Source organism: Corticium candelabrum, chromosome 3 (assembly GCF_963422355.1).
Source record: "Corticium candelabrum chromosome 3, ooCorCand1.1, whole genome shotgun sequence".
NCBI lineage: Eukaryota > Metazoa > Porifera > Homoscleromorpha > Homosclerophorida > Plakinidae > Corticium > Corticium candelabrum.
This window is the reverse complement of record NC_085087.1, coordinates 4,268,687-4,292,994: the sequence shown is the minus strand read 5'-3', so window position 1 is coordinate 4,292,994 and position 24,308 is coordinate 4,268,687. Positions and strand designations below refer to the sequence as shown.

Here is a 24,308-nt window from a genome sequence, read left to right as displayed (position 1 = left end):
GATAGAAATCGACACACTCCCCGTGTAGCGCTTGCTGCAGAAAACGTGTAGGTTGGATTCGGTGCAAATGCAATCAGAATTTGGAGAGAAACGAAAGCGCTAGAAGAGTAAGTTTCGTCGGCAAGAGATATTCGATCGCTCGAAGCTTTGCGAAGGACGACGATGCATATAGTGTACACAGGACTGGTATGGGCGTGTGTTCGAATGAACAGGAATGTGTAGCGTGTGCGTTGTCGAGAAATTTTACGCGGGGGTCGACCCCTGGAGAGGGGACTCGGTGCGTACTTTTTTTATTCTTTTACACAAACCTTCCGCTGTGCGCGCCAAGTGTGCGTACCGATTTCGGTTGCGAACGGACAAAAGACGTGGCCCCCAAACGCGAACACACACACAGACAGACAGACAATTTGAGCTTTATATAGTAGATGAACACGTGAATAAATACTAAAAATATATTACACACTCGCAATTGTTATTGCTATACCATGCTACACATACTGCCTTAATTAGAAATAAAATAATTAAGTACAACAGTAATCATTTTCTAATTTTTTGTGTAATCAGTATAGTCCTGCAGCTTTTCTAGTGTTGATGCCCGTTTTCGGATGTGGAAGCATATAGTTGCAGCCGTGAACACCAGGGTTTTCATGCAGACTTACCAGGCATAGTTGATGTGTATCAAACAGAGGTGCTGGAAAGTAAGTGCCAATTTTGCTACAAAGATGACTTACCAACTGAAGATCAGAAGAGCTTTTGTATACAGCTGCAAGGTGGAAAATAAAGTCTTTGAAACGACATCAGTCTTACTTACTACTACCAAATGCAGACTCAGCTCTAAGTTTGTGACCTTCAGTATGGTGACTTTGTGTTATATATATATATATATATATATATATATATATATATATATATATATATATATGGATGAAGTTGTACGTCTAGAGTACTCCCTCTGCATGCATATATGTACTCGCGTTTTCGCGTCACAAATTTTTCTGTGGTAGCAAATGTGCTCTAGGCATAGCAAACTTTAGATAGAAATAGAGAAAAGTACTTGTTCTGGGCAGTAAGTTGCCTAGTCTGTCGCTTTTCAAGCAAACAAAATAGTGCTCATGAACAAAATAGGGACTGCTACGACGGGTTCAGAACGCCTAGTAGACAAAATAGTACACCCGGTGAACAATTAAAATAGGAGCAATTAGGAACAAATTAAACTAGGGGCAAAATAGGAGCCGTGAACAAAATAGGGGTTGTACATACGTCATCTAGCTTACTCGTAACCTAATTAAAATGCATGGTGGTGCCTATATATATAATAAAGGCACTCCAGGCACCCCTCTGACCCTGGATCCACCACTGTCTTATATCAAAGTGTGTTAGATAGCAGCTTGACAAATTTACGTCAAATTTACAGCAAACTTATAATAATAGCTACAAAAGTGTAAACTGTTCATGAAGAAGCACTAGAGTGCTAAACCATCGCTGCTTTAGGTTACGGGCAGCTGCTGCACACCTACTGGAACCTGCTAATTATTATTACATTCAAGCAGGGCTGGCGAAGCACTCCAGATGGGTAGCCTCGACCTCCCATGCAGACCTGTGTGGCGCCAATTCCAAAAAGCTCTAGGAGGTCGATTCTGGTGTCCCACAGTAAACGTAAAATAGCTAATTTATTTAATTAATTAATCACTTGAACCAACATGTTCGATAGTTCTCGCCAAAAGCCCAGCTCTTTGGCTAAAGTCCCATTTTCAAGAGTTGGGTAGCTATAGATAGGCCATGGCCCACCCTGCTCCGCCGGCCTTGTGCCAAGAGCGTGAGAAGGGGGCTTGACACATTAACTAGCTCATGGGATTGTCGACATCTGGCATGCTAATTAACACCAGCGATAACAATGAACGAATACGCTGCATTCCAATTGACGGTCCATCTACTGACACACTACTGTAACCTTAGCTATAGCGTATGCGAGCCTCGGGTCAATAAGTCCACAACACTTAATTATCGTAGTAATCAAGACGTACAGTCGTATCCATGTATAGTACGTACAGCATGCAACTACGTGTATATACAGTATCTAGTTTAAACCGTAAATCATCACTTGGGCACTAGAAATCCAGGTCAAATGACGTCACGAGGGAGAACACTTGTCGTATGTAGGCGACGCCTCGGCAATGGACGAGACTGCACATGTGACACGTGACCAACTGCATGAGACATATGAGGACGCAGGCGCCGCGGTGGCGGAAAAGACATTCCACTCCCCAGTCTCCTCTCCGACAGCGGAGATATCGAAATAGCCAAATCCGGCGTAGAATGTGGACGATGGGAAGCTCTCATTTCTGCATTGATTTGGGAAGGAAAGTCTCTACGTGAAATCAAGTTGCCAGACGCTTGAGGCTTGACTGACTCGTAGTAAATGGCGGATAAACCGTCTCCATCACGTGCTCGAACTTCTCGTTTTTGATATAAATCATTTATAGTTCAAGTTTCTTTGACCATCTTCTCAATTAGAGAAAAAACTCTCTCGGCTCCTCGGACAGATGGGAACTCGAAAACGGTCTTTTGATAAACAGGAACGTCAATTGCAGATTTTATCTCGAATTTCATAAATATTAGAGGAAAATACTCCACAGAAAAACTATGCAGCCGCTGAGTATCCCACAATTGAAGAGTTAAATCGTTGGTAGGATCGCGAGTAACAAGAATGGAGCCATTCTCTGACTGACGAGACAGAACTGCGTGTAGGACTGTTAGGCCTAGAGCATCCGCATTGCATTGAGGAAGAATAACGTGGTGACAGGTGGTAGAGATATTTTCTAGAAGAGAAACCCTGGATTTGAGCATAGTTTGTTTCTGTATTAACTGTACACGCTAGACGTCACACAGGAATCTCTAGACATCACATACTGATAAATGTTTATTTACAATCATAACGTAGTTATGTTTGTCTGTAGTTGTTTTGTGGACGCCCCAAGAGGGGAACTATATCTATCTAGGTGCAACAAATATGTTAGTCATTCACACACACATACACACACAAACACACACACACACACGCACACACACACATGAACGCACGCACGCACACATGCACGCACACACGCACGCACAAACAAACAAATGGCAAATGGCAAACTGATAAGAAGTTGCTGCTAAATGGTAATGCTCCCCAGCCAGATGGCTGGGTTCCTGTGCACTAAGTAGGAGCTATGGGCCGTGCTAGGCAATCTCCTGGAACCTGGTGAGGTGCTCAACTGCGACGCCAACTGTGATGTGGGCACCCAAACTCCCACCCGGACCCCAGTAACTGATGCACTTTGTCGCAGTCGGAAGCCTTTGCCACCCAGTCAATGACCAGGTACTCTTTTATTCTCCTGAGTCGAGAGAAGCAATTGTGTGTAAGTTTCTTGTCCAAGGAAATTATGCCATAGCTCGCCATCACTGTGACTTAAACTTGCAACCCTGCAAGGTCCCGGATGTGTCCATTCTCTGGACCCACTGTCTAACCATTGAGCCACTGCACCACACCACACAGACACACACAAATACACACACACACACACACACACACACACACACACACACACACACACACACACACACACACACACACACGTAGCTCTGAAGCGACAGTGTAAACACAGCTTCATTTACTAGTTAGTAGGAATTATACTGCATTTCATCCTATGAGGTGCCTGTTGCTGTTACATTTCAATCACAGCTCAAAAACTTTCTAAACGCAAATTAAACAGCTTGTACGCAAGTTGGGAGTTGCCTAGGAAAAACCCTGCTTATGCCACTTCCTGGTGCAAAAGTAAGCGCTTTGGGCCTAACTGTACTTTGAATTTACTATTGACAAAGCTGGGAACACTTCTGACTTGGTGTACACCCTCAAAAAACTTTTTAGTATTTCAGGGAATCGTCTTACACCAAATGACCAATCAGTGCCAGAAACGTAGAGAAATTACTGTTTATGGCTGCATGACATACAGTACTCACTTGATTATTACCCCAGGGCTCAAGCAAGACTCTAAGATTGTCACAACTTTAATTACTGCTACTTGGTGCTCTCCACAGTGAATGTTTGCTACAGATGTGCGACTGTACCAATGCTGAGATTCTTCAACTAACACATGCCTGTCGACCACTTGTTGCAAGTCTTGATGACTCAGATACGGTATAAGATTAGGTGTATATATTTTAGGTAGTGGCAGTGGCTTGAAGCTCTACTAAAAGGTAGCAACATGCTGTTTATAACAACTTAGGTGTCAGTTTTGAGAAAGACCCCATCCCATACTTCATGTTTGACTCTGACCACCCTTAGGGTGGGGTAATAATCAAATGAGTAAAATGTCACACTGTATGTCATATTGACACACAACATGGTGACATGTGACATCAACATATGAGTGTGACAAGCAACACTAATATATTTTATACACTCACCACAATGTCTTCATTCTAAAACTTCACGTCAGCTTGATGATCAGATGTGTTGAGATACCAATGAAGTGTTTCTGAAAAACTAGCCTTGTCATTGGGTTTAGGCAAAGCTACAGAGCAAGAACATACTAATACAACAATTGATCAGCGTACTCTGAAATGATATGCTTACCAGACTCATTGAGCCACTTTTGTAATCAAAGTACCAATACTCGACAGTACTTGGATTGATATATTCGTTTTTCAGTATGTTCTTTCCCAACTCATCAAATTGATCGGTTTGAGCATAATACTGTACACTGGCTGTGCAAACAACCAACAAGTTAATCAATACAAATGGATAATCGATTAATTATTTAATTCATATTAGTGTCTAACAGTCAACAGCACACAGATAAACAGATCGACAGACAGACAGACAAACAAACAAACTTTTGCAGAAACTGGCAGCCTTTTCATCAGATGAAGCAAGAAGACCTAATGCTGCGGAATTTTTAGTCTTTGGAGAAAAAGATTCTCTGTACCACTAAAGAAGTGAAATGTTCAAGTTATATCAAAGAAACTTAGCATGTTGTGCGGTGGGCCTGAGAGGCCTGACTCTCTCAGCACCCAATTTTTTCCTCATTAGTCTTAGTTATATATAAGTGTGTTAGTTTGCTGTAATGTTAGCTTTCAATGAACATTAGTCAGTTGTAGTACTGTAGTTCTTTGCAGAATTGTATCATAGTTTGATGTAAGAAATAAAAGACAGACACACAGACAGACAGACAGACAGACAGACACACAGACAGACAGACAGACAGACAGACAGACAGACACACAGACAGACAGATAATTTATTCTCATACAGATTCTACTTGTACATATGCTAGGATTTTTTAAATACACATCAGTCCTGGCAAACAACAAAGTCATTAACTAATGGACTTGACTTTGAATGTCAAAATCAAATAATTTATCTAAATCACCATGATTAGGTGACAGTTTTGAAAGTTTTCTAAGGATAACTTTGGCATTGCATCTTTGACAGACAAACAGACGGAGAAAGACAAACAGATAGACAGACAGAGAAAGTCAGACAGACACACAACCAGACAGACAAACAGACAGAGACATACATACATACATACATACATACATACATACATACATACATACATACAGACAGACAGACAGACAGACAGACAGACAGACAGACAGACAGACAGACACACAAACACAAACACAAACATGTGCAAGAAGGCAAGACATGAGCACTCCCTTACATTTCTATATGATCTATGCCTTACATATGTGTCAACACACCAACTCACCTGTATATACAGCAGTTCTTGTTCCAATTAAAGTAAAATACTAAACACAAACACTAATTGTTATTATCCCAGTACTTGCCACTACCAATGAGTGGCCCATTGCCCTACATTACCAAGTCCTCGTCAGCAAAATAGTCAAGAATATACAGTCCCAATGGAAGGAACCATTTCAAAATCAAAGTGTCGGTCTAACTTTGTCACACCATAAGTACCAACACCAAACACCGCCATGGCAACCACAATTACCAGAATCTATAAACAAAAGTTGCATTGCAACGACAGCAGAGACACAATCAGATAAAACGCCAACGTTGACTGGTGGTTTCATGAGAGTAGGAGCATATACATCTGCAACAAATCGCTTAAACCAACCAGATTGGAATGGCCACTACGTCCAACAACATTTCAACTCATGGTAATCATCAGACAGCTTGAAACAAAGACATGCATCATATCTGGCATCGACTCTGTAATAGACATATCATCAACATCAATAATCGCACAGAATAATCATACATGACTTTGCAATTTATAATGTATTGAATTCCTAATTAGCTGCAACATTCCTATTGATCGTGAAATAATTAATCTCAATGGCCAGTACATGATAACATGGATTGGCTGATATGATTATCATGTAGGAGGCTACAGAGGCTTTACAATGGTATTGTGTTAGGTGATCTCTTACAGTAAATTGTGTGTGGATATTAAAGAACACACAAGCAGTTGTTGTGTACATTGATTGTTGTGTACTGGGTCACGGTTGTCAATGTCAGAAATACGTAGAAATAAACTAAACCTAATGCCAGATTTCAGTTGAAAAAGTAACTGGCACAAACACGCTCACACACACACACACACACACACACACACACACACACACACACACACACACACACACACACTCAAGCATCGAAATCATCAGTCTAATAGACCCAACATCGTACAGTACAAGGCAAAGTCACAACTTGAAGCAATAACAACAACATATATGTCCATACTACTACACGTACCTGCTTCCATCAATCGCCAAAAATGCTGTAAAGACAGTGACTTGAAATATCAAGTCAAACAGAATTCCAATGCCAGCAAACACACAGAATGACTGCAATGCAGGCAAAACCTACACACAATCAATCCAGGTATACATAGTACAATTAAGACACGACATTGTAATGTCCTTACAGTCGATGCTCCAACTAGGAATGCCACCAAATCAGTTAAAGACGTCACGGTCACCGACACTCCCTAACACAAATAATGCAATGGACTGATAAATTAAAATAATCTCTAATTGGAGATCACAGTTTACATAGTATTTCTAGTACTTCTGGTTACAATCGCCCACATACAGATACACTAACACTGCAACCAATGACAACATCACATTGTACAACGCAACCTACCGCCTCTTTCAGAGTCAATCCTATTCGTTCACTGATGCTCTTTTCTTTATGAGTCTTCTCGTCTAAATTCTCCCATGACGACACAATCACAAACATATCATCCACTCCAACACCTAACACGTCACAAATACGTATGATAAATACCATTGCTTGTATACATGTATTTCATGAATATTTGATATGACACACCGAGTAGTAAAAACGGAAGTACTGAATGTACAGGCCCATAGAACAGTCCAAATGCACTACACAGACCAAGTCAGCTAGACGACAATGCCAAGACCGGTACTTATAACACCAGCAAATGAAAGCCATATTTGTGCTCAAGGTGAGTAATTAGACCAAGGCTGATGCAGACGTATGCAATAATGAGAAAGTAACCCACAGCCAGAATGGTGAGGTCGTTTTGAATTGCTTTGCCGGCCTTTTCCTGAAGACCAAAGTTTGTTCTCACAGATGAGGCCAGTTTATCATGTTTCTTTTGCCCAATTGTGTCCACTCGCCTTTCGAAGTCGTCCGCACATTCATCTACTTCTTCGCCGGAACTCTCGTCGAATGTCTCATTGGTAAATATGCAGTAGATTAATCGCAAAGCTTTAGCACCAATTATTGTGTGCTTTTTGCTCAGATCCGGGTCGTAGCTGATATCACCAATTACTTGACTCATCTGAAATAAGCCTCCATCAAAGGGCTACATGCAACATAAGAATCATTAAACGACAATTTCAGGTTCATGTACCACAGCAAAGATAAATAAGATCAAAGTTTTCATCACTGCTGTGGTTACTCTGTAGTTTAGCTTCACAATGTTAGACACAAATTTAAGTTTGCAACTACATTTATAGTAGTATTTCTCACTGTATTGTCATCTCTGTTATGGTCACGCCAGTTACTATTAATTTGAGACCCCGTGTGGTCATCACACTGCTGGCCAATGTGAAAAGTTAAACTCGATACTACAGTATTTCCTAGAATTCATTTTGGATGCTAATTATGTTGAATTCATCAGATTCTTTCTTCTTTATGAACATTGCTGGTTTCAAGCATTTTCATATTCAATTAATTACTTATTACTGTCATCTCTAAAAGTACACACTCCAAGATGGTAACACACCAGAACTAAAAAACTACACACATCTACACCTACAGTACATTATGTCTGTTATTCATCGCTAATGTCTCTATAGGCCCGGATCCAAAAACTACTGAAAAAGGGGTTGATCCACTAGCCAGGGTTCGAAAAATCCGGTCGCCAAGTCGCCATATGGCGACCACTTCTAGATGGCTGGCGAATAAACGAACGGTGTGGTCGCCAAATTGGCGACTAGAAATATTTGATAGTTTCTAGTCTTTCGTGGCAGCGGCTCTTGGATGCGAACCACCTGCTCAGCAGATGCTTTTGCATTACAATTAAGGTATGTTGCCACATTCTACGTCTACCATTTAGTGGCAACGCATGCCGTCTACTTAGCACCTCTATACATATCATGTAACAACATATCACCTAGCAATCTATTGCTCTTTGGTACACCATCATTTTTATGGAATTTACTGCCTGTATCGATCTCATTGGTCTCTACCATCAGCTCCAGACAAACACAACTAAAGTCCTGCAGGCGCATATAATTTTTTAAACAATCGCGGTCACTCCTATCCTTCATATGCTACACCAACAAATCCAATTCAACAGCTCTATCATCGACGAGACGCCATTGCACAACAGCTTCTCTCGAATGAAACATGAAATCCGCAGCCAATCGTAGTTGAAGGTGACGGCAACTGCCTATTTAGATCCTTTTGTATGGTGTTCAAAGGAAACGAAGAATCTGACCACCTTGAATTAAGACAAATAAACTATTATGCAGATCTTTGCAAACGGTGGGCGTAGGAAGTGGCAAAACAAACAGCTTTTTTCGCAGCAAGCTGCCTGAGTGTCTTTCTATCAAAAGAACTACCGGGTACTTCCAGGAGCTCATACGTCTCCTAGTGCTACTAAGAAAGTTTGTTCAGACAAAAGTTTGTGCATGTCCAGTTCTGAAATCTAGATGTTGAAGATGCCACGTGCTATTGAAGCGCTACAATAACAAAAGTTTATCACTTGTGTTCCAGAGATTAGCACAGCTAGGCATAGGAAACCATGAGGGGTGTGGGGTTTCCTTGAGAGTTACCGGATGTACTGTTCTCAGCAAATCAATAGTGGCACTGAGTCATATAGAGAATTAAGAAAACGGTCAAAGAATGCTCATGTCTTATTGGATAGATTGCCAGGATGTGGATGTGATGTCGAACCACACAATCATATTAATTAGCATTACAAAACCACACAACCACATTTTTGTTTGGTTGTAGCTATACAATTTGTTGAAAGTTTCCAGAAAATATGAAAACTCATACACTATTACATAAAGAATCCCAAGTACCATACTGTAGATTGATGTGTTTACTAGCCAATGTTCATCCAACGTTACTGCAAATTCCTAGTTAGGTATTAATTTAATGTCAAACATGATAATCTGAGAAAGGGTCTCACAAGTGATATTAATGACTTTTTTACTTCTGGAATCTCTGACCTAGAAACTAGTGAAAGTTTGGCGACCAACCGTTCCTCTAGGTGGTCAAACTGGCGACCAGATTTAAACACATTTTCGAACCCTGACTAGCAGTCATAGAGCATTAACTAATCTTCTCTCTTCTAGTAAAATTATTTATTGCCAAAGTTGACTACTAATCGGCTACACTGATTTTAGTATACACATAAGTGAAATAACACAATCACCAGTGGAATGAAACTACAGAAATCAGCAGCATTGATTTTGCTGTTACCTACAGAAATGGTCCATCATGCATTTTGCATAGTCTTGAGATAGTCAGTCTAAAAGGTTCAAAGATTAAAACAATTTTCTTGCAAAGCGACAAACATCTCAAAAATATTAAACACTATTGCTTAAAGAAGTAGTGGCAGTATGATACTGAGTACACATAAAAAAGTAACACTTGTGCTGCAGTTAGCACGTACACCATGGCCACACCTTTTCACAGTTACCTTCATCACCCAGCATCATCACAATGGTACACCAGTTAGTGCGGCACAAGTGTACAAATAACATACACACACAATGTTGTAATATAAGTTCAATGATCTATGCTGATACAATTTTAATTCACAGGTAAAGCTGGACATGAAGATTACTAATGACTAATTTTAGAATATGACTAATGCAAAGTTCCAGACATTCCAATAGACTTTCTACATGCCATACTTGCATCAATCTGCACATACCAAGAAACCATACCTATACATCACAATGAGTAATAAGGTCACAGTTCACAGTTGTGGTTTAGAACAGGATATACGGGTGCGTTCGAATACTAGTTCCAGTTCTAGAACTGGAACTGCCAGAACTGTTGGAACTGTTGCTAGCAATCGAACGCTTAGAATTGTCAGCAAGTTGAGCATGCGCAAAGGCTCATACTTCCGGTTAGCGTCAATTCGAAGTAGCATGACGTTTCGACTCCATTTGTTGTAGTCTGTTCGAACATCAGCAGTGCTTTCGCTTTCGGTTTTTTGGAGCTGCTCGCGCCAAGAAGGTCACTGTAATCAGTCCCAAATGTCGTTCTTCTGGTGTTCTGCAAGCCAATGGTCGCCACAAGTGTTCATTATAACAAACAAGAAGGTCCACAACGGCCTCAGCATCTGTACCCGTCATTTCACTTCGTCAACCTCCGGGAATTTTGCATTTAGGGCGTGACAGTTCCAACAATTCCAGCTCGCTAGGCAGAACTGCTAGAACTGTTCTGACAGTTCTAGAACTGTCAGAACTACCAATCGAACGCTATAGAACTTTACTCCCCCCTACAATTCCAGTTCTAGAACTAGTATTCGAACGCACCCTACGTTGTTCATAATCAGCTCCAGGATATACATGACTTATGTCATGTGAGAAGTAATGTAATTGTTGGCTTACACATACAGCAATATCACTTACTGTTAATATTGTCATAGTTATATGAAACATTGATAGCTATCTTTTCAAAGTCTCATGGAATTGCTGTTTCCACTGCAGTTACATATGCAACAAGAGTCTAAAAGGTTTAGTTTGGTTGTATGTGACACCTCGTTTGTTAATTAAATTGCCAGCTGTTACTGATATCTGTGGCCTCTCTTTAAACTTAATTCACAAAGTAGAGAAATATATTTTTAACAGACAAACAGACTATTAATAGACACGCAGACACACAGACAGACACACAAATAAACAAGAGACAGACACACATGCAGACAGACAGACAGACAGACAAACAGAAAGACAGACAGATAGACATACAGGCAAACGCTGGCCTTCTTCTATGGTGGCCATGCATGTCGGGATGTCTTCCTCTACCCGTATAGTCTACTCTACCGTATCAACATTGTCATCATGGATTACACGCAACTTTACCTCGCGTCAGCACTGGGCATCTTCTATAGTGGCCATGCATGTCGTGATGTCCATCCATCCATCCATCCATGTTATCAAGAAGACAGACAGACATATTTAGTTTTTTGTTCCTTAGTTGTCATTGATAGAGACAGTTGCAAATTATTAAATCATTGTTTGTGTAGGGCCTAATGGTCTTTGTGTTTGTGTAGTTTTAGTAATTTAGTTTAGATTATCATATAGCTAAGCTTGTAATAGTACTGATGTATGAAAATATATGTATTCGACAGAGACAGACAGACAGAGAGGCAGGCAGAGAGATGAAATACAAGAACAAACACAAACACACAAGTGACAGATCGACAGACAGACGCAAAGCAAACAAGATGCAACAGACACAAACTAAAAGACCAACAATCAAACGCTTACACACAAAATATCTATGCACTCGGGCCCACCATAATAGAAATCAATCAAGCACCTACTCAGTAAGATTGTTTTTGTTCAATTCTGACAATATATCATGGGATGTCAGACCATAGATTCTGTCTCTATCAAACTCCAACAACGTCAAAATGCTAGAAATCCAGCAACGTCTCGGGTTACGCCTACACAACAGCACACACATCAATCACGTGGTCATATCCCCGTGTGGTTACACCGCACGGCACGCACACACACACACACACGCACTCACGCACACACACACACGCACACACGCACATGCACACATACGCACGCACGCGCGCACGCACGCACACACACACACACACACGCACATGCACACATACGCACGCACGCACGCACGCACACACGCACACACACACGCACATACGCACGCACGCACGCACGCACGCACACACACAACTGAAAAACCTAAAGCAGAGCTGCTCCCAAGTGGTATTGTGCTCCTGAAAGAAAGTGCTTCCCGGTGCCGTAGTGTTGACAATTGACACATGCAGGTCATAGAGCTACACAATACAACACAAATATTTTTCCGTCATGACACCAGTCAGCCACGTGCAACCTCCTTCAACACAGCAGGTGTAAGAACATTTTCTCCCTTCGTTGGAGTGACGATCAAGAAGCCATAGCGAGCTGTTTCGGGAAAGGCTCTCTCCACCCGTTCCTTCTGATCGAGTGCCTCGGCATTTCTCGGAACCCACAGCTTGTTGGGTCGACTCTAGCTCTCTTGCTGAAAACGCGAGAGACCAGCCATACAGACGAACGCGACGATGAACATGATGACGATAGGCAAATTTTTTTTGGGTCCACTTCACACACACATCCCGGATATATAGCCCGGATAAGTTTAACTTGCACGTGCACGGTAGACCATTCTCACGTGCACGCATGCTGGATCATGCATGATTTAGTAGTTCGAAATGTGTTGTTATGCTGACAGATCGTGGGAATTGCGCTTTCTCTGCGAGCAGTTACCACACTCAGTAAACAGCAGTGGCTAGTGAAAGGAGAGACCCAGTATGGGGAATGTTGGTTGCTACAAACCGTTTTCTTTGCAGAAATCGACTTTCTCGAGAAACAATTGACTCCAGAAAAGCTTTGCGTGATGCAGCTATCATACAAGACGGCAGAGGTTTGTACATTTTGCTAGTTAATTGATATTAGTTAATTAACTAATTAATAATTTATTAGAATACAGTATTTAGTAACATTAAAGCACAATTTATGTATTTATGGTAGTATTTTGAACCTTAAATGTGATTTAATAAATAGTAATTTATAATTTATATGTGTATATATACAGTAGTGGACAAAGTATTTGCCAGGCAAGAAATTTCAAGGGTTTTCAGGATGTTTGTGTTTGAGTGGAAGCACAAAATATTAATAAAGCGACTTCTTGGTCAATGTTGGTCATGCAATGGGAAAATCAAGACTAATTGGTACAGAATTGAGTCTAAATCAGTTGGTTGTTGCAATTTAATTAAGATTATTGTTACAACCTAGTTAAAACAGATTAATTAAGTTTACATTACAACTTATCAAAGCATATTCAATGCAAACAATATTACAACCTTTGAAAACAAACTAACTTATCAATTTATGCTCATATCAGCACTTATTTCCATTCTGTAGTCCAGAATATGATGAAAAATCAACAACAAAAACTACCCGGCAAATACTTTTGTCCACTACTGTATATACTAGTAACTATTGCAGAAGAACCTGTTTATTAATCATGTACTCTTCTGTTACTGCAATTAATTTGTTTGCATAAGAAATGTATGGCATACAGGCAGGATTAGAGGAAGTTGTTGATCCGGACAGTCTGTTGCCACAGAACAGTTTTTCGTTAGCCTAAAATACATAGAATCAATCCATGATCCATTTTAAAATAAAATTAAAACACACACAATGAAGATGCCTATTTCTCTAGTGGGTGCACAGTTTGCTGGACATAAAACTGGAATGACTTGTTCTGAACACTCATTCTGAACACTGTAATTACAATCTGTTTCTCTCTTTATATCAAGGAATATTAACAAGAACAGTTTCCTTACTCAAAAATCTTGTATCCTTGTACAGTTTAGATGGCATTAGGGGTATTTGTTTTCAAACTTATTGTCATATTGTAGTTTCTCCTTGTTCTCTGGTGGATTCGTTTGGGGATAATGATTCTGTTGAACGTGTTGGTTGTAGTTTCGGCTTTCATGAACAAACTTTACTCAGACTTAAGCAAAGCTTCTGGCGTTTAGGTTGCTTGAGATGGTGGCTTTGGATTTGCTGAGACTACAAGTTTTCATCAGCTAATATGGACTTATCTATGGACTTATCTAGGATATTTGAAATTTTAATTTGATCAGAAAGCAGCCATACTGCTAAGGTATTCGTCAGGTAGTGAGTATAAGGGCTTGGTTGAAGCAGGGTTCTCCCCAGGGCGTTTGAGTGTAGCGCTGCGCCACGCTTGAATTTCTACTTCACTCTCAGAGATCACTGATTTGAGATTGTCTAGATATGCTCCAGATACGGGATAGCAAGTGCATGTGAAGGAAACATAATCTTAATGATGTAATTTGCATGTTTAGAACCTGCTTACTAAGTAGGCGGCTTGAAGAAAGCCAATACTGAATAGGACCGCTGACTGACCACTTTGCAAAAATAGTTCCAGTCAGATTCCAACAGCTGTGCCACTTCAAAGTGCAAATTCTTTGCCATACAGAACAAGATGTGATGGCTACAATTGTGAAGAAAGAGAACCTTTCCTTAGTGTTTCCAATCAGTTGTAACCTTGCAGCCATTGCCCAGCTAATCCCTGCTTCCACTGCTGACTGTGAGAGGGCTTTTCTGAACTGAATAGGATAAAGACACCTCTGAGAAACCCCGTCTGAGCAACAAAATCACAGTGCAACTGCTGTTTATCTCTATTGAAGGTCCCTGTTTAGAAGACTTTGACTTTAACGCTGCATGTCTGGAGTGGGCTTCCAAGAGGAACAGATACATTACAATATTGTAACGGAGTCAGCATAATTTCATTATACAGTGGACAGCTTGTAAGATTGAACACAGTTTTGCTTGTTACTCTCTAATGTAGCAGCAACCTTAGGGTATATACTCAGTCACTGTGTTGAAGCAATGATTACGAATAAATAGTATGTCATTGTGTTTATGCATTCAATTGTGTCACAGTGTGTATCTAGCAAGCGTGCACTGCTACTTAGTAGACTAGTTAACAGGTTTGTCAATGCATGGTTACAAGTCACAGCAATATCTTGACTTCAACAGCTGTCCATGCTAAATTCGTCCAACTAATGGATTACTGATAGCTGACAGCCTGTAAACAACAGCTAGTATAGACGATTTTCAGCAGCAAGTCTAATATATATTGATAATAGATTAGTATTGCAATTGGGACTTTGCCGTGACGTCGGTGGATGGGCGTGGTCTTAGGGAGGGGCTAGTGCTACGCTTTCCTGAAATCCTGGGAGAACCCTGGTTGAAGGTAAAGTTTGAGTTTTGCTTTGTCACATAGAAGGACAGCTGTGGTGAACAGATGTGTGCCCACAGATTCTCTGGAGAAAATGCTGCAACTGCCACAAAAACAAAGGCAATAACCCCACAAAGAGAAGAACATGTTTGTATTGGGAAATTTTGCAATGCCTTGATCATGCGTGTTTTCCATCTTTTCAAATGTCGGCCTATGCATAGGAATCAAATCATGAATATCCACTCTTTCACCTAAGGCAGTGCTTACATAGTCCAGTGTTTGTATTAGTTCTACCAACAATTTGGTAGGAACTGGCTATCCCAATGGGCCACCATAGAAGGAAACTTTGAATTCAAATCTAAAGCAACCACTGTCCAATGATTCCCACTGATCAATGTATTTGATGCAACAGAAGATCCAGTTATGGCATCAATTTGTACGTTGACAATCAGGAATATAAGTCTAATCTTCTTTCTGTTGTTCAGAGCTAATGCTATGGATGTGTTCAACGTGAATTAGCAAACTTTGGATAGCACAAGGCAAAGACAATCTTGTGATGAGCAATTGAGAAGCGATGCCATACCTTCAAGCAGTGTATCAGGTAACCATCTGTCACATGCCAGTCTAGACATTTGGTAGCTACTGTAGTCACGTCACCAAATGCCACAGCAGAGGCTGGCTTGTCTGACAGAATTTGTTGAAATTGCTGTATCTTGCTCAAGTTCAAGAGTTCAAGATTCAAAGTGTCAGGAATGTGACAGACCTTGTTGAACCACTTGTCTTCTTGAATAACCTTTGGGAGGACACCACTTAGACAGGAGTATGGACATTAAATTAAGGAACAAACTCGTTCAACTCAAAGTATTTGTATTACTTTACTGCAGCTAGGTGGCAGAGTATTACTGATCGACATTTGTAGTTGTGAATTCAGTTAACATGACTAGTGGTGAGCTAATATAATTTGTAGTATTCTGGACACGAACAAATTCTCATGCATATTGGTTAATATCTACACTGTCTAAACAAGATAGTGTAGGCACACTTTAAAAGAAGCATGCTTTAGCTATAGGTACTTAGCAAGGATGTGTGGTACATGTGATTACAAGTAACTACTACATGTAATGTACAATCTCATAATTAAATGGGACATGAAATGCTAACTAAAATCATCTAGTCACTTAGACAGAACACTACAATGTGTAGAAAGAGATTTAAAAATTTACCTGAAGAATGAGATGCTTGATATTTTGCATTGTGTGTATAGGATGTGTGAAGAATATTGGAAGGTGGATCGGGGAATGACATGTTAAAGTACTCTCTAGCAAAATCTAGCGACTGCTGTGACATTTCTTACCAGATTTATGACGTTTGTTTACCAGTTTACAATGCTGTATACGCATAACTCAATCTTAACCAGTTATAGTCATTACCAGTTGGATATAACAGTGTACGCTCTAGATGTTAAAGAAAGACTCAAAGTAACATGATAATGTTTTGTGCTTGTATATACGTAGTTCTATTTGTGGTCAATTTGAGCACGGTATAAGATACTGTGAATATGCATCATCAACTGCTCCATCTCATCATAGTAAAGAAACACCGCCCTTTGGTATTTATCAAGTTTTGAAACCAGAATTACTGTAACAGCTAGCCCTCATATATGGAGCCCTATCTGAGAAGACTCCCAATCTAACAGCCAGGGACACAATGAATGGCAGATCGCTCAAGTGAGCATTATAGATATAAATAGATACACCCACCATCATCATGTATGCAAATCTATTCAGAAATCACTTTCAGCATGGCTGGTCTCCCAAAAGATCCTGCAAATAATCTATCAAATGTACAAAGTACAATAGCTAAAAGCACTACGAGTCAAAATGCAATGCAGCTATACAAACTTAGTTGCACTCATTTCTTCAGAAAATTGGTCACGGCAGCTCCCTGAAGAAAAGGCACTTTCTGTGTAACTCTGGAGAATCTCAAAAGATGAACTAAAAATTCAAACCTTCTTTGACTTACAAGTGCAGTACATACAACGGAAACATTGCATGCAAGTACCTTATCGAGATCCAGAAATGTTAATTAATCGAAACATAGGTGACTTATGCCTAAACCACACATGTAATTCGTCTTCTGGCAGGTGCAATAATGGAAGTTATCCAGGTTACTCTTCTAGAATCTGCAACAACCAGAATAAAGAAGTTACGTTGACTCTATTTACAATATTGACTGTGTTAATTAATCAAAGAAAATATGAAATGTATTAAATCAATAAATATTAACTGCAATAATCAATCGACATTTACTATATAAATTTAATTAATAACATTGACTGTAGACATCAATCAAAACTTCCACCACTAAATATTAGCTCACCACTACATATTAACTGAATTCACAACAACAAATGTCCTGGATTGTTCATATTCCTTGATCTATAGAGAGGAACAGATTGCAGTTAGAGTTTTCAGAATGAGTGTTCAGAACAAGTTATTCCTGTTTTATGTTCAGCAAACTGTGCACCCACTAGAGAAATAAGCATCTTCATTGTGTGTGTTCTAATTTTATTGTTAAAATGGATCATGGATTGCTTCTATTTTAGGCTAATGAAAAACTGTGTTCTTTTGCAACAGACTGTCCATGGCGCAGATCAACAGCTTCCTGTAATCCTGCCTGTTTGCCATACATTTCTTATGTAAAACAAATTAATTGCAGTAACAGCAGAGGACACGATTAATTAAAAAACGGGTTCTTCTGCAATAGTTACTATATATATATATATATATATATATAAATATACATATATTTAGAAATACATATATTTTTACATAAACCCACCTACGTGAGTATCTAACACACATTATCCATATATATATATATATATATATATATATATATATATATATATACACTTATAAATTATAAATTACTATTTATTAAATCACATTTAAGGTTAAAAAATACTACCATAAATACATAAATTGTGCTTTAATGTTACTAAATACTGTATTCTAATAAATTAACAATTAGTTAAATTAACTAATATCAATTAACTAGCAAACTGTACAAACTTCTGCCGTCTTGTATAATAACTGCATCACGCAAAGCTTTCCTGGAGTCAATTGTTTCTCGAGAAAGTCGATTTCTGCAAAGAAAACGGTTTGTAGCAACCAACATTTCCCATATTGGGGCTCTCCCTTCACTAGCCACTGTTGCTTACTGAGTGTGGTAACTGCTCGCAGAGAAAGCGCAATTCCCACAATCTGTCAGCATAGCACCTCACATTTCGAACTACTAGCCATTTGTGCACGTGAGAATGGTCTACCGTGCACGTGCAAGTTAAACTTATCCGGGCTATATATCCGGGATGTGTGTGTGAAGTGGACCCAAAAAAAAATTTGCACGGTGACTGGTCACTGGTCGGGACTCCGAGGCTAATACAAATTCGTTTTCTAGTCACGACTGTCACACAGTTAGTGTTGTGTGTGTGGACTAGTAGACGATGATGCAGGACGAGAATTCTTCATCTCAACGCTGCTCTTGTCTGACGAGAATTAGCAATGCGATCGAGCACGCCCTCGAGACGTTCTTCTACAAGTCAGATGGCGCAGAATCTCGACAAATTGGCATAAAATTTTAACAAATGTGTTTCAGGCTCGGCGAGAAGGTCGGTGCTTATCCCGTACGGACCATCGTCATCATGTTCATCGTCGCGTTCGTCTGTATGGCCGGTCTCTCGCGTTTTCGTCAAGAGAGTCGACCCAACAAGCTGTGGGTTCCGAGAAATGCCGAGGCACTCGATCAGAAGGAATGGGTCGGGAGAGTCTTTCCCGAAACAGCTCGCTATGGCTTCTTGATCGTCACTCCAACGAAGGGAGAAAATGTTCTTACACCTGCTGTGTTGAAGGAGGTTGGGCTGCGACTGCGTGTTGTGCACGTGGCTGACTGGTGTCGTGAGGAAAATAAATTGTGTTGTTTGTGTAGCTCTACGACCTGCATGTGTCAATTGTTAACATTACGGCACCGGGAAGCACTTTTTTCAGGAGCACAATACCACTTGGGAGCAGCTCTGCTTTAGGTTTTCAGTGTGTGTGCGCGCGTGCCATATGACCACGTGATGGATGTGTGCTGTTGTGTAGGCGTAACCTGAGACGTTGCTGGATTTCTAGCATTCTGGAGTTGTGGGAGTTTGATAGAGACAGAATCTATGGTCTGACATCCCATGATATATTGTCAGAACTGAACAAAAACAATCTTACTGAGTAGGTACTTGATTGATTTCTATTATGGTGGGCACAGGTGTATAGATATTTTGTATGTAAGCGTTTGATTGTTGGTCTTTAGTTTGTGTCTGTTGCATCTTGTTTGCTTTCTGTCTGTCTGTCGATCTCATTTGTGTGTTTGTGTTTGTTCTTGCATTTCATCTGTTTGTCTGTCTCTCTGTTTGTCTGTCTGTCTGTCTGTCTGTCGAATACATATATTTTCATAAATCAGTACTATTACAAGCTTAGCTATATGATGATCTAAACTAAATTACTAAAACTACACAAACAAAAAGACCCTTAGGCCCTACACAAACAATGATTTAATAATTTGCAACTGTCTCTATCAATGACAACTAAGGAACAAAAAGCTAAATATGTCTGTCTGTCTTCTTGATAACATGGATGGATGGATGGACATCACGACATGCATGGCCACCATAGAAGACACCCAGTGGTGACGCGAGGTAAAGTTACGTGTAATCCATGATGACAATGTTGATACAGTAGAGTAGACTATACGGGTAGAGGAAGACATCACGTCACGATGTACATGCTCATCACAGAAGGCCAGCGTTTGCCTGTATGTCTATCTGTCTGTCTGCATGTGTGTCTGTCTCTTGTTTGTTTGTGTGTCTGTCTGTGTGTCTGCGTATCTATTAATTGTCTGTTGGTGGGTGGTGGATGTGTGTGTGTGTGTGTGTGTGTGTGTGTGTGTGTGTGTGTGTGTGTGTGTGTGTGTGTGTGTGTGTGTGTGTGTGTGTGTGTGTGTGTGTGTGTGTGTGTGTGTGTGTGTGTGTGTGTGTGTGTGTGTGTGTGTGTGTGTGTGTGTGTGTGTGTGTGTGTGTGTGTGTGTGTGTGTGTGTGTGTGTGTGTGTGTGTGTGTGTGTGTGTGTGTGTGTGTGTGTGTGTGTGTGTGTGTGTGTGTGTGTGTGTGTGTGTGTGTGTGTGTGTGTGTGTGTGTGTGTGTGTGTGTGTGTGTGTGTGTGTGTGTGTGTGTGTGTGTGTGTGTGTGTGTGTGTGTGTGTGTGTGTGTGTGTGTGTGTGTGTGTGTGTGTGTGTGTGTGTGTGTGTGTGTGTGTGTGTGTGTGTGTGTGTGTGTGTGTGTGTGTGTGTGTGTGTGTGTGTGTGTGTGTGTGTGTGTGTGTGTGTGTGTGTGTGTGTGTGTGTGTGTGTGTGTGTGTGTGTGTGTGTGTGTGTGTGTGTGTGTGTGTGTGTGTGTGTGTGTGTGTGTGTGTGTGTGTGTGTGTGTGTGTGTGTGTGTGTGTGTGTGTGTGTGTGTGTGTGTGTGTGTGTGTGTGTGTGTGTGTGTGTGTGTGTGTGTGTGTGTGTGTGTGTGTGTGTGTGTGTGTGTGTGTGTGTGTGTGTGTGTGTGTGTGTGTGTGTGTGTGTGTGTGTGTGTGTGTGTGTGTGTGTGTGTGTGTGTGTGTGTGTGTGTGTGTGTGTGTGTGTGTGTGTGTGTGTGTGTGTGTGTGTGTGTGTGTGTGTGTGTGTGTGTGTGTGTGTGTGTGTGTGTGTGTGTGTGTGTGTGTGTGTGTGTGTGTGTGTGTGTGTGTGTGTGTGTGTGTGTGTGTGTGTGTGTGTGTGTGTGTGTGTGTGTGTGTGTGTGTGTGTGTGTGTGTGTGTGTGTGTGTGTGTGTGTGTGTGTGTGTGTGTGTGTGTGTGTGTGTGTGTGTGTGTGTGTGTGTGTGTGTGTGTGTGTGTGTGTGTGTGTGTGTGTGTGTGTGTGTGTGTGTGTGTGTGTGTGTGTGTGTGTGTGTGTGTGTGTGTGTGTGTGTGTGTGTGTGTGTGTGTGTGTGTGTGTGTGTGTGTGTGTGTGTGTGTGTGTGTTACGTACAAATCAACCAACAACAGTCACCAACCTCTAAAATTCGTCTCCAACCAAGTGGATAAATATACTTAATCCCCCTGCAACAAAACCCTTCAATAACGCTGACATATCATACAATCCTTGCATTTTACATTAGAGTTTTGTGACAGCACACACAAGGAAGTTGAAGACGCCGCCAATCAAACCACCAAGCATTCCAAGAATAGCAAACCAAAAAATGTCCTGCAAACAAGCCACACAAACCATACAAAGACAAGTGTTACACTTGATCTGTGCCACACGTTACATAAAGTTTATATACACCACAAAAATTATGTATTAAACTTGTTGTTCACAATTAATTAATTAATTATTATAAATCATATCACTAACCCCAACTCTACGCGTAATACCTAAATAAATATTAACTCTACAATATGTAACCCCACCTCCACCCTGACTCTAACCCTAAAACATGACAATTAATTTATTATTAATTAATTATTTTTTATTAATCAATTATTACATTTGCTACAAACCTGTGCATAGTAAATGATCCTACATGTCAAATCAAGTTGAAACTCAGTGAAAAGGTTAGTATTAAACTAGAACAACAAACAAACTGTTTAACACATACATAACACATACTTTCCATGCTACAACATTTGGTTGTTACCTTGGATCTGTGTGTCTCCAGAAAAAAACAAAATGTAATACGCAGCAGTTAGCATACATCTAAAATGATAAATCGATAATGATGATCGAAATATTTACTAATGCATCCACATACCAAATACGTTTGAGCAATCAACTTTGCATTGAAATATAAAATTGCCTCTTCGAGAGCAAAGATGACACGTAAACACAAGCAACAGCTTTCACACACACACAGACACACAGACACAGACACAGACACAGACACAGACACACACACACACACACACACACACACACACACACACACACACACACACACACACACACACACACACAGTATCAATACTCACCTCCAATTGGGACATAAAAAAAGCAGCAGCGATACCTCAAGGGGCTCCACTAAACAGAAAACAATCATATCAAAACGAAAACATTTATTGACTACAAACACAAGATTGTGATCACCACTTTACTTTATGGTTGTGAGACTTGAAGGCACATTAAACAGCTCAACCAATTTCACATGCGATGTCTTCGCAAAATTGGAAATATATTATGGCAAGACATGATACCCAATACCGAGGTTATGAAGAAATGCAACATGCCTGGAATTGAGGGTCTACTACCACACACTCAACTTCGATGGTGTGGCCATCTTGTTCAAATGAAGGATAATAGAATCCCAAGGGCAGTGTTTTATGGTCAGCTGAAGAAAGGTTCTAGAACAGCAGGTGGTCAGAAATTGGGCTTTAAAGACACATCGAAATCCAATCTGAAATCTTGTAATATTGATATATCCAACTGGGAAAGCTATGCGTCAGACAGATCTCTGTGGAGATCATATTGCAAAAAATCTTTAGATCATTTGAAGACCATGCAACGTTTGAAAACACCCCAACAAAAAAGCAGGAACACGAAAGACGATCTCTAAGAGTGGGAACTTCACATGCGATGTTTGTGGACACTCCTGCACGGCACGCATTGGTCTTTGGAGACACAAGCAAAGTCATAAATGAGTTTGGTCGTGTTGACCACTCACTCCACTGTGTGTGTGTGTGTGTGTGTGTGTGTGTGTGTGTGTGTGTGTGTGTGTGTGTGTGTGTGTGTGTGTGTGTGTGTGTGTGTGTGTGTGTGTGTGTGTGTGTGTGTGTGTGTAAATTAAATTATTTAATGTGACTACCTTCACGTCCTACAAACAACCTGGATGAGACTGCACTCCAGTGTTATTGGTGCCAGTATTAACCATCACCTATATCTTGGGTGATGTCACACGCCGACTTTTGTTGCTTAATGTGTTGCTCTATAAATTTGGCCACCTAATTCTAACTGCCTAAGAACTGTCGTTTTCTAATTCCAATTTGTTATGTAATTGGCGTGCTTTTAATTACAACACATACGTTCACAAGATTCAAGAAGAGACTGCTTCATTACTCATAAGAGTGAGGTGAATTTCACACTTCATGGAGTAACCAGGTTACAGTATCAGTGCTTCTGTTTTAAGTAACAACTTTGTCTTAGCAGGATGCTACAAACGGTGTACAAGGGCTACAAACTCTAATTAGTCTCTGATTATTGCAGTTTCAAAAAAAAACTTTACAAACGCTGCCAAGTAACTACATCTCTAGATTCTTTCTAGCAGAATCTGTTCAGCAAGTACGGAAGTGACGTAGTTAATCACTGTCACTATTGGTTTCATTGTCACTGATCCTACAGACCTCATATTCTTTGTCCTCATCTAGCAGCTCAGGAAACTATAACGTTTGTCCGTTATTAGTGCATATCCTGTCATAATGACAACCAGTGTGTGCTGTTTTAATTTGACCACTGGTGTACAACAGAAACCGATGTGGCAGTTGTGATGTGTCCGGTACTTGAGGGCCCTAGGATGGCTTGGAATTAACGTAGCCACCTGATTTGTCTGGTTGTGGGATGGGGAGAGCACACATACACAGGTATTTGGTAGCTGTCAATCACTGCCCGAATTTCAACCTGTGTTCCCCACACTCCTAGTTGATGAATGGATTTTTGGTGTTGTTGAAATGCTGTT

General features: G+C 40.4%; 1 protein-coding gene and 3 long non-coding RNA genes across 6 annotated transcripts; 2 read left to right on the top strand and 2 right to left on the bottom strand.

Moving 5' to 3' along the window:
• Nucleotides 1-1,914: 1,914 nt before the first annotated feature.
• LOC134177277 (uncharacterized) lies at nt 1,915-12,852 on the bottom strand. Of its 2 annotated transcripts, XR_009969459.1 has the most exons (12): nt 12,460-12,852; nt 12,069-12,191; nt 7,355-7,856; nt 7,166-7,278; nt 6,945-7,007; nt 6,773-6,882; nt 6,070-6,226; nt 5,873-6,011; nt 5,760-5,799; nt 4,619-4,749; nt 4,450-4,556; nt 1,915-2,819 (listed from the first exon to the last, which is right to left on the bottom strand). It is a non-coding gene; the product is annotated as an uncharacterized LOC134177277 (long non-coding RNA). The 2 variants fall into 2 exon arrangements; XR_009969460.1 differs by lacking the exons at nt 12,069-12,191; nt 12,460-12,852 and adding an exon at nt 10,639-10,773.
• Nucleotides 12,853-12,858: 6 nt separating this feature from the next.
• On the top strand, nt 12,859-17,034 carry LOC134177276 (uncharacterized). The gene is made up of 2 exons (XR_009969458.1): nt 12,859-13,180; nt 16,794-17,034. It is a non-coding gene; the product is annotated as an uncharacterized LOC134177276 (long non-coding RNA).
• An 83-nt stretch (nt 17,035-17,117) lies between these two features.
• Nucleotides 17,118-22,962, bottom strand: LOC134177480 (uncharacterized). 2 transcript variants are annotated; one of them, XR_009969525.1, is made up of 8 exons: nt 22,612-22,962; nt 22,281-22,339; nt 22,144-22,209; nt 21,757-21,847; nt 21,657-21,702; nt 18,604-18,677; nt 17,591-17,711; nt 17,118-17,523 (listed from the first exon to the last, which is right to left on the bottom strand). It is a non-coding gene; the product is annotated as an uncharacterized LOC134177480 (long non-coding RNA). The 2 variants fall into 2 exon arrangements; XR_009969526.1 differs by lacking the exons at nt 21,657-21,702; nt 21,757-21,847; nt 22,144-22,209; nt 22,281-22,339; nt 22,612-22,962 and adding an exon at nt 18,753-18,831.
• Nucleotides 18,834-20,328, top strand: LOC134177479 (uncharacterized). Its single transcript, XM_062644264.1, has 4 exons — nt 18,834-19,129; nt 19,187-19,442; nt 19,517-19,610; nt 19,672-20,328. Exons 1-4 carry the CDS (start codon nt 19,035-19,037, stop codon nt 19,680-19,682), a joined length of 456 nt encoding a protein of 151 aa, XP_062500248.1. The 5' UTR covers nt 18,834-19,034; the 3' UTR covers nt 19,683-20,328.
• Nucleotides 22,963-24,308: the final 1,346 nt, after the last annotated feature.

Coding starts and splice junctions, on each gene's coding strand:
- LOC134177479 (XM_062644264.1), top strand. CDS start 19,035: ATGATGCAGGACGAGAATTCTTCATCTCAACGCTGCTCTTGTCTGACG. Junction 19,130..19,186: donor CTCGAGACGTTCTTCTACAA/GTCAGATGGCGC, acceptor AATGTGTTTCAG/GCTCGGCGAGAAGGTCGGTG. Junction 19,443..19,516: donor CACCTGCTGTGTTGAAGGAG/GTTGGGCTGCGA, acceptor TTGTTTGTGTAG/CTCTACGACCTGCATGTGTC.